We start from the raw sequence: 11,031 nt of genomic DNA, 5'->3' as shown, positions 1-11,031 counted from the left end.
GAAAATGTCGAATTGGCATTCCAATTTTCATTGTTGTTCCATTTGTAAATAAAATGATTTTAGGTGAAAGAATTTTCACATGATGGTCTATAAATTGATGATCCAAAGATCTCAAAAGAAAATTTAACAATACCTACTTGTTTTTGACAAATATTCTTAAAACAACCACTGATATTCTCGATCTGAAAAGAGATTATTCTAGTTTACCAAAATAGGAAACTTAGGTCCATTTTAACCGACCTTACCGTTTCCGAGATAGGAATAGAAAGATCATCTGGAAAAAAACGGACTACACGAAGTCTGAATAAGGAAGAAAAACTTTCTTATTAGTCAGTGGGCTATGCTTGAAAACTGTCTTCTGTGAAGATTCCTGCACTGACGCCTGTCGGATATAATCCAACGTCCTTCATGGTATTAGCCAGGGGATTAGTTGTTTTCTGATAGGCGTCAGTTCATTTAACATACTGTGTAGGTATATACGAGACTGGCTTGAACGTTTAAAGTTCATTTCTTTAGATTTGTTTACCGCCAGACTTCAAGCATAGCCACTGACTAATAAGAAAGGATTAGATAATGTTTGACTAACGTAGTAGATAGAATTTTGATATTGGATTGTATTTCGACCCTGGATATTGTATTGTGTTTATTGTGTAGGAATCCTGTGAATGGTATCCGGTTCAATTCCATAACGAATGTTTGGAATACAAACTGAGTGGACAAAAGTGTTTTTTGTATCATTCAGTGTTCATATAAAAGTATTTCTTTCCAAAGTATTTTTCTTTCGTGGAAATAGCTGTTACAAGGAGGGCTTTTTCTTCCAGTTCGTGTCTGAAAGTTATTTCTTTGCATGATCTGCATCTTTCCCAAACATGGTTTATTGTTTTGGTGTTGAATGGTGTTTCCGTTAGAATTTAGGTCGTATTCAGATGTAACTGATTGGATATACCTACATTAGCTTCGCGTGGAGGTGGTATGTTTTCTGTAGATCGAGATGCTATATTGTTTGATACATTATAGTTGGCTTTGAAATTTGGACACTTTGAAGCTAAATGGTAGTTTTGCTTGCATGTGAAACAAATTTGATCATTCACCAATAGAAAGATATGCGATAGGTTACGAGTATGGAATTGGGAATTATATAGCATTCGTATGTAGGAAAATGTAGATTTACCTAAGTAAACTTCAGAATACGTGGACTGTTCAACAAATGAAATGAATGTTCAAATTTTGTGGGCTACGCACATACAATTAGCCATTTTTTTTATTTTTTCATGTTGGTACTTTCGTATCGAATATATGTCCACAGTTTCAGTTGTTTAACATGTTTAGTTTGTTGAATGATGGGCATAAAAATTAGAAATGTTTTGCTTGTTCGGCGATTTTCTGTTATCGAAAAAAATGGATCAAAGCAGTTGCGTCAAATTTAGTGTAAAACATGAAATTGAGTGCTCAAAACCACATGAAATACTGACAGTGGCTTACGATGATCGTACTCTGGGTCAGAAACATGTTTAAAAGTGGTACAAACTTTTCACAGAAGGTCAACAAGACGTAAATGACGACGCTAGCCATGGACGCCCCAGCACAAGATTGAAGAGATCCATGAAAGGACAGCGTTTTGCGACGATTGAAGGTATAAAAACCGAATTACTGAGAGAGGTCAAGTGCATATCAGAAGAACTGCTTCGAGGATTGGAAAAACGCTGGTACAAGTGTATTATATCTGAATGGGAGTACTTTGAAAGAAGCAAAATAGAAGAAATTGATGAATAAATAAATATTTTTTGAGAATAATGAAAATTCACCTTATTGTTTGAACAAAAAGCTTATGTTTATATTACGGATCCGAAGTTCCTATGGTTATTGGTGTCACAGGTATTCGTGTCATAGTTATATATTGGTGTCATAGTTTTTGAAATGCAGTTTCTACAATAGAGTGGGGAACTGAAAGACTTACATTACATGTGGAGCTCGTGCTAGGAGAGAAGAGTTGCCGACAGTTATGAATCCATCATAATTGAATAATATCTTCAACAGCTTCTTCGTTTCAATATTGCAAATTGTGTTATTTGAAAGTCTTGATGAAAATATGATGTTTTTGGCTGAATTTTGTTTCTTCTATTGAATTGAAGATAATGGTTAGCTTTTTGCCTGTAAATTCGGGTGCTGAACTGACGGATGAGTATGATGATTTCTGTTGTGGTATATGATTTTATAGGTTTTGGGTGTTTTCGTTCTCGGGAAACCCCATTGAGATTTTATGAACCGTGGTCAGGTCATTGAGTTCCTGAATAGGGCTCTGCGTGCGATCAGTTCGCTAACTGATAAGCTTTGTGCTGGGTTTGTTGATATTTCCAACGAAAGTTTTCTAAATACGTTGATTACATTTAATAAGTTAATAGAAGACTCACTTATAATCTCCAGCTATTCATATACACTTGGGGTAGACACTTATATACTTTAAATTGATATTTATCCGATATTAACAATCAAAATTCGGAATATTTCTATACTGGAACTATATCATGTTTTGATTTTTCCCAAGTTCATTTTCCGTGGGAATTCGAAAACTTTACTTTTTTTAATCCACCCAATATCAATAAATAGTTCAAATATATTCTAGTAATTTAGATCCGAAGTCTAAATGTGTAATAGATCGAAATTCAATGAGTTTTTGTTATAACACAGATTTTTTAATATAATCCCAAGCCCATTCAAACCAGAGGTGTTTTTTTTCCAAATCCACCCAATATCTGTAAACAGATCAATTCCATTTGTCACAGCAAACGCGCCAGTGCTCAGTTCGATTTTTTTTAGTACAACACCAAAAATATTAAAAATCGAGTCCAATGGACGGCTCAAGTGAACCACCTAACTCCAGTTCACATTTATTTTCAGAACCTTATGTTGGTGTCGAGTCTAAGGTCAAAGGCGAGTACGCCGACGATATGGGTTCAATTCACATCCAAATCTGCTATTAGTTATCTAATTCCAAATAAAATTAAAAGGTTGCGCTGACATTTGAAGTTTCTTGATAAATGAGGGTTCAATCTGAAACCCATGTTTCATGTTCCATTACTTCAAAAATGGCCGACGACAGGCCACACCCGTCGCGAGGTGGCTCAGGACGCGCCAAGTTCAAAATTATGGGAAAATAATCAATTCAAATTTCCCTCTAAAAACTGTCGCCATCTTGGGTTATAACTCGTAACACATTTTAAATCTGTGATATCTTCGACAATAATCATTTAAATTACATACTGTAACGGGGAGCCATATTGATTTATAATAAGTGCACAATGTATTTAAGGTATTTAGCCGGATAAGCCATTATTTCTCGTAAAATGTAAAGGATAAAAAAATGGTTATTGAGGGTTATGTCTAAGAGATAGACATATACCATCACGGACTTTTTTGTAGACCTTTCTAAGGTGTACAATACTGTAATACATTTTTTGATATATCTCGTAAGGTTCAGTCAGCGTTTGCAATGCAAGCGCAAAAAATAAGTTTATTAACGACATCGCATTATAACCCTCTACCATTATCAGTGTTTCTCTATATTGTTGTAAATCATACCTGAAAGAAAATAACACCGGCCGCTACTGGTAACCATAATCCAATCGTGAGTAGCTAAGAGCGCGCGAATATACGACGTTCCGTGCCGCCGTGCAATAGATAAACTATCAAAGCAGAAAGTCTTTCTTGACCCATTGTATTTCTTAAATGAAAATAAAATAAATAAATAAAAAAAATCATGATGTGTAGTTTTTGGAGTTTTCATACTTTTTAAAATTTATTTTCGGTTCGAGGTCTGTATATATGTAGGCTAGGTCAAAAGGGAGTGGGCCTATTCCATCCTCCTCCGCAACCCGCAAGGATTTATTGTGGCTCACACCTACTCACACTCGAACATATAAACCCAGCTTCTTCACGAAGCCGATTAGTTTATACGACGAGCGATTATTTGCACTCAATCTTATCATTATTTATTTATTGATTTATTCACAACTGACATTCAACATACATTTTCATTTCATTCACATATTTCATTTTAATTGTCAATCAACTGTGGGAAAATTAGTTCATTTTGATGTTGCATCCTCTACTTGTTTCTTCCTTCTGGATTCAGGAGGATTCTGTGACAAACTATGAGAACACAACAGATTGACAAATTCCCACCTTTCTTGACTACCAATTAAATGTTACAATATTATATTCTCGACTTTCCCAAAGTGAAGAACATACAGTGCGAACGGAACAAGATATGAAAAATTTTTTTTTTAGTACTTTTCAACAAGGACAATAGTGATATATGACTCGTCGTAGAGAGGGCGCCACCAACTTTGATTTTCAAATAGAAAGGTATTCATAGGTATTTCAATTCTTTATCCAACATTTTTTTATTTTTGAAAATCGAATCAGTCGTTCCTGAATATTAAGCAATTTCAAATCAGTCATATAAACAAAAGATAAATACCATAATTTTAATAAAAAATGTATTCTAAACTCACATCAGTTCGTTCCAGTTTATGTTTGAATTGCTCACTATTCACTTCTTGATAATAATGAAGTTTCAGTGTCACTTTCTTTCGGGTTTGAAGGCGCGCTTCTCTTATTTTACGGTCGCCATAATCGTCCCACCGTGAGGACTATTCGCAATGAGGTAGATAAATTTAGAGTCCAGTGGTTCAGTAAACGATCGACAAACACCCGTACGTCGAAGAAACGCAAGAAAACATCACCGCTGTCTGTGAGAGTGTGCAGCAGAATCCGAGGCAGTCGGTTTTGCGTCGATCATAAGAACTCGCCCTTTTGTAGACCACAACTTGGCGAATTTTGCGTCGTGACTTGGACCTGCACCTGTGCAAAATTCAACTGACACAGGGATTGGAGGTAAACGACCATAGACAATGATGTATGTTCGCTGTTGCTCTGGAGCAATTGCAAATGACCTTAATTTTCATCGAAAAATCATCTTCATCGATGAGACCTATATCTGGATGAATGGATACGTGAAGAAATAAAATGGTTCAATTTGGGGCAATAACAATCCACATGAGATCTAAGAAATAGACTGCACGATCATGATCCGATCGTGCAGGAGCTTATTGAACAAGTCAGAAAATATCCATTTCTATATGATCAGACTAAAGAGCTGTACCGCTGTTCTCTGTGAGAGCTCTTCCATTTTCTTCATCTTCTTCTTCCAAAGTGCCATAATGGCTAAATCGTAGTTGCTAAAATTCTTGACATTTTGCTTAGAGGACCTTCCGAGATATTGTTTGAATCAACACTGGCGAGAGTAGCAAGTGTATCAAGCTGGAGCGGTAAATCGGAAAGAAGTCGGAAGCATGTAAGACAAATGTGATTACCCTCTGGGGATCCTGCACCGATCCGCTTTTGGGGCAAAATCAAACCGGAGTCGAATCGGAGAGGTGTATGAAGAAGTATGTCCCGGCCTTTATATGTCAAAGTCATGGAAAATTGGACGTTTCAGATACGCTCCACCCAGAGAAGCCATGGCGGACACTTGTAGAATGTTATATTCCACACATAATGACATCAATAGGTCTTTCAAAAGAAAAAACAATTTAGATATCTCGCACACTTTATATTATTTAAATTTAAAGATAGGAAGCGAAAGACTCATATTCTTCCCTTTATCAAGAAAGCCCTGAATAACAAAACCAGGAAATAAAAAGCGCTTAAAAACAAACTTCAATGTCAGATGCAAAAATGTTTTCATGCACATAATATTCCACAGAACTGTATTATCCATTTATTAGGGATTTAACGAAGGTGTGGCCATCACGAATGACATCAAGAACTTTCACCACACTGAAGGTATGTACATACACTGCGAAAATTAAAACGAGTTTTTTTTCAAAACATTTTTTCGGCGAACATCACATACATGTTTGGAAAAGAAAAGTTTTGGCTTTCTACTTCTTCATCTTTTTACAAAAAATGTGGGAATCTTCCAAAGAAAGGAAGAGAGATAAAGATGGAGAAGTAGAAAGCCAAAATCTTTCTATACCAAAAACATACCCCTTTTAATTTGACAATTATATTCAACATATGCTAGCAGCGCCGAACTCGATGTCTGTCTATTAGTGTTTACTTATGAAATTAAGATGGGTCTAGCACCTGCATATCTTGTTATTAAAATAATTAATTTATGACTACCAGATTCAGCCTCATCAAACAAGAAACAGAAATAATTTTCATGTACCACAACTGCTACTTCACAAAATTTCCTATTTTTCAGGGATCTAAATGCTTTTAATAAATTACCCGTTTCTGTTCAAGAAGCAACCTCTCTTTATACCTTTAAAACAAGTTTAAAGCGTCATATGTTGAAATAACCTGTATCTATTCAAGTTCTGACTTTATGCTATTGTATTTTTTTCAACTCTCATTTTAACTGTGATTAACTCAAGTTGAATGGATTTTGTATTTTTTATATTATGTGTTATATTTTATATATTTTGAGAAACTGTAATCTGGCACTATGAATTTACCAATATTTGTTAGAATTACAAGCAGTCATCAAAAATAATCATACTATCTAGTTCATCAAACATTTAAGCGAAGGTATATATCACAAATAGAGGTAGGTAATATTTGTGGTGACCATCATCTACGGTAAAGACTGGATGAATGATGTAATGTAACACCATCAAAAATTGTACAAATAACCCTTTATTCACCACACCCATCTCACTTCACACGTGGATGCACATTTTGATAAACGAGTTATCATCACTCGGGTAACAACACAGGGAAGATTATAATTATCAAAATGTGCATATAAATAGGTCTGAAAGTGAGTGGTGTGGGAAAGCAGTTATTTGTGCAATTTTTATTAGTGATCATATATAGCAGTGATGTAAAAGTTACATAACATATATGTTATGTGAGATTTATGTCAGTTTGTTACATTTGTTATATACTATTTATTTCATTAAATGATATAAAATATATATTGTCATAATTATGTAAAAGTTACATAAAATATAATGTATATTATGTAATATTTAGGTCACTTTGTTTATGTAATTCATTTATGTAAATACTTCATTATATGTCTAAGATACTTTTACCCCATATTTACATAAATAATTCATGTGAATATGTCATAGCTAACACGTAAAAACTTATGTCAATATGGTATATTAGGTTTCACTTAACTCCCACATAAATTTGTTACTTCAATATTAAGTTCGCTGTATTTTCAGGTTGTAACATCCTGACGCACTTGACTTTTTGACAGATGACTATATCTCTCTAAGTTTTCAAGTTATATGTTGGTCTGTGTGAAGTTCTGTGGGAGAGGCTAGAGTTTTTGAGACATTCTAATCACGTGATACACTGAGATTTGTGTTTCTGTTGATGATCATTTTTTACAAAAAAAAACTGTGGAGGCAGAGTTTGGTCTGTAAGTTTTGGTTTTTGAAGGATGCTTTTCCCAGTTAATGATTCCAAGTTTTTCTGCGAGCGAGTGTTATATTTTGTTTATATTTACTCACTGAAATTATATAAAATATATGTAAAATAATGACATTAATGTTACGTAAAAATCAAGTTGTATTTGTAGCGGACATTTCGCCATAATAGGGATGTAAGTTTTACGTAACATAGTTACATAACACGTATTATCAGTTATGTAACATTCATGTCAATTTTACATAATTGTGCTTGATGGGTTATGGCGGAATTTCGCTATAACAAGGACGTTAATTTTACATAACATAGTAACATAACAAGTAAAATTAGTTATGTAACGTTTACATCAATTTCACATGATTATGTTTAAAAAATATATGTAAAATAATGACAGTACTGTTACGTAAAAATAAGGTTGTATTTGTGGCGGACATTTCGCCATAACAGGGCTGTAAGTTTTACGTAACATAGTTACATAACTCGTATTATCAGTTATGTAACATTCATGTCAATTTTACATAATTGTGATTGATGGGTTATGGCGGAATTTCGCTATAACAAGGACGTTAATTTTACATAACATAGTAACATAACAAGTAAAATTAGTTATGTAACGTTTACATCAATTTCACAGTCGTGTTTAAAAAATCTGTTTAAAAAAAAATCTGTTTTTCCGGTAATCAGTTGTCGCTTCCATACGAACGACAACGCTCAGAAGTTGAGAAACTTGTGCCAGCTAAAGACTAACGAGGTCTTACCTTTTAACGTGTGATTCCTAACACGGTTTGCTGGGAATGTATTAAAAAATTTGTAAGCTGAAGACTTCATTATTGTCAAGGAATGAATGATAAACATTTTGAATATCTATTGGAATGGACTGGAGTGAGTTTTGAATAATTGAAACGAATATGAAACTGCTGATTATTCGGAAACTGCTGATTCGATTTCCATCAATAAAAATTGGAAAAAAAGCGCGTGATACCACACTATTGTCTTTTTTATCAAAAAGTACTAAAAATGATACCTTTTAATGTGAATTTTGTCCGACCTTGATATCTTGTTGCTTTTGAGGGTGGGACTATTCATGTCCGCACTGTATATACCATTTACAGTGGTGGCAAGTATGGAAAAGGAAAAACACAAACAGGAAAACTTTCAAGTCGCTAGCCTATATAGATATCTGATTTTTGTCAAACTCTCAGCAAAAATATAACCTGTAATGCTAATCAGAGCAACAAGAAAGAGTTTTTGATTGAAACAAGTAAAATGATGAGATAAGAAAATTCGATTAGTAGTTTTGAAAATATCATCGTCTTAGTCTTAGCAGAAATTATATAAAAAAAATATTTATAATCTTTCATGGCGTCCAAAAATATTTCTTATCTTCTAAAAATTGATAGTATGAGACAAGACACATTTTCATGGTATCGAAATAACACCAAGTCCGACTCCTCCTTCATGAGCTATCATATCTGCAGCATAGGTCCATTTATCGGCTTTCGGGTCATAAACCTCCACTGTGACAAGATTGGATATTCCATCGTAGCCTCCCACGGCCCATAATTTACCCATATTCGCCGTGAGAGCCACTCTACTCCTCTGAGCGTTCATGGGCGCAACATAGGTCCATCTGAAAATACAACTCTCTTCATTATAACTTGTATGAATTATAACGAATATTTTTGATATTCGAAAGACCAAGGAGTTGGCGACATTCAAACATAAATGTGAAATTCACCTCTTCAATATTTGAAAAAATAAAATTATAGAAAAAATTGTTATTGCAGCATTTTCAATACTGAACATCCCTTACATTTTTGAATTTCACTCATTTAACTAGGCATCGAATGAAATTTTTTCACCTTTTTGCCAAGGAAACTGTTTTCGCATATTTCTTTTACACGCTTTATATTAGCTTCACCTGTACGTATGTATGAATGTTTGTTTGTAACTCTCCAGCTTGAACTATTCGCGGACAGATGGCGCTAAACGTAGCCTCCTTGATATATGGACATTATTGCTTGATCTATTCGAGGGCAGATGGCGCTGTACGTAACTCTTTGATATAATTCGAACTCACTTTACATGTATTTCTTCGTTTGAACAAAGTATTTTTTTTATCAACACTGCTGCCTTTTTTGTAACCCTCCTCTGCGCTCCTGCTGCCTTCCTTGAGCTTGGTTGCTGATTTTCAGGCTCCCTCTCCGGAATCGGAAAATATCAATGGTCATTTTTCTAAATAATGTACGGCTGATTGATTCCAAAGTTTAGATAAAACAAGTATATTTTAAAAAGACTAAAAAAACACGCTTTTATAGCATACGAAACTAAAAAATGAAAAATAAATATAGTTTAAAAAACTAAAAAACACGCTTTTAAAGAACATCGAACTGAAAAGTTAAAAATATGTTTTTTAATAAGCTTAAAACAAGAACGAAAAATACTAGTATTATTGTGAAAAAAGCATGGACGCTTAATAATAATAATAATCTTTATTTTTCTTTTTGACATGATTGAACACGTATAGAAATCGTCAGGTACATACAAAATAGCATACTTAATCAACAAAAATCCCTACACGATACAGGAGTTCCTTTTGAAGTAGCGCTGCAAACATTCTTATGTATATGTAGATTACTTATACAGCGTGAGCTGTATGAGTACTTATACAGCTCACGCTGTATACTTATACAGCGTGGAGCACCCCGTATATTAATACATTTTTGGAATCGCTCTGGTATTTTAATACTTTTTTGTTAATAATGTCCTATACCTATCTCTATCTGTTTTCGAGATAAAAAATAAATTGTGCTAAATATGGTCCAAAACATAGCCTTAATTGAAATTAAGTACCTACATCAGTACTCTCAATTCATGAAAAGTTGATATTTTGATGATAGTTGGGACAAACTCGAAATATTCAAATAACACCAAGAAATCGACTCCATATCATACAGGGCGTGCTAAAACTACTATTATTTCCATTGTGCATAAAAGTAGTCAAAAGTTCATTTTTTCAAATGAAACCCCCTGTATATTACTCGGTAAATTGAAATATGGTGAAAAATGCTTCAAGATCATGTCCGACATCATGTCCCTATACCTAAATCGTCAAGTTTTCTCAATAAAGTCGCTTCTTATAGTGATCAAATCATTGCCAGAACGTGTAAAAAAATCAACCAAATGTATCCTGAATTAACACCAATGAACGAGAGGAAGTTTGTAAGGTTACAAAATAATTTCCTTAACTATGGCTCAAAGTCTCCAGGGAACAACTGTACCAAAAATCAGTCATTTCTAGGTAAAAAGTAAGATTTTGTGGGCTAAAACATGTGAAAGTACAGACAATAACAGAATAGGATGATTCAAAATAACAAAATTGTAAACAAAGTATCACATTTTCACAATAAATGCTGAAAATGTTGTCCATTACATTCTAAACATTTTAATATGTTTTTTTGTATGCGACTTGTGGTTGCTTTTTCAATTTCCTGGGGATCCAGATCTTCAATACTCCGCACTATTCGCCGTCGCAATTATTCTTTGGTAGGCACTGGAGTACTGTATACCCTTTCTTTTAAA

At 34.0% G+C, this 11,031-nt stretch overlaps 1 protein-coding gene across 1 annotated transcript in view; it reads right to left on the bottom strand.

Moving 5' to 3' along the window:
* Positions 1-8,718: 8,718 nt before the first annotated feature.
* KLHL18 (Kelch like family member 18) overlaps positions 8,719-11,031 on the bottom strand; it is a 29,178-nt gene continuing 26,865 nt past the window's right edge. Inside the window, exon 10 of the mRNA XM_074184759.1 lies at positions 8,719-9,079. Coding sequence (XP_074040860.1) covers positions 8,869-9,079 — 211 coding nt within the window. The 3' untranslated portion in view covers positions 8,719-8,868. The remainder of the gene's footprint in view (positions 9,080-11,031) is intronic.

Source organism: Leptinotarsa decemlineata, unplaced genomic scaffold, assembly GCF_025532065.1.
Source record: "Leptinotarsa decemlineata unplaced genomic scaffold, Ldec_3_MD MMD2_tig00026358_RagTag_RagTag, whole genome shotgun sequence".
Taxonomy (NCBI): Eukaryota; Metazoa; Arthropoda; class Insecta; order Coleoptera; family Chrysomelidae; genus Leptinotarsa; species Leptinotarsa decemlineata.
Note: the sequence above shows the minus strand (reverse complement) of the source record. Positions and strands in the feature narration are given on the sequence as shown.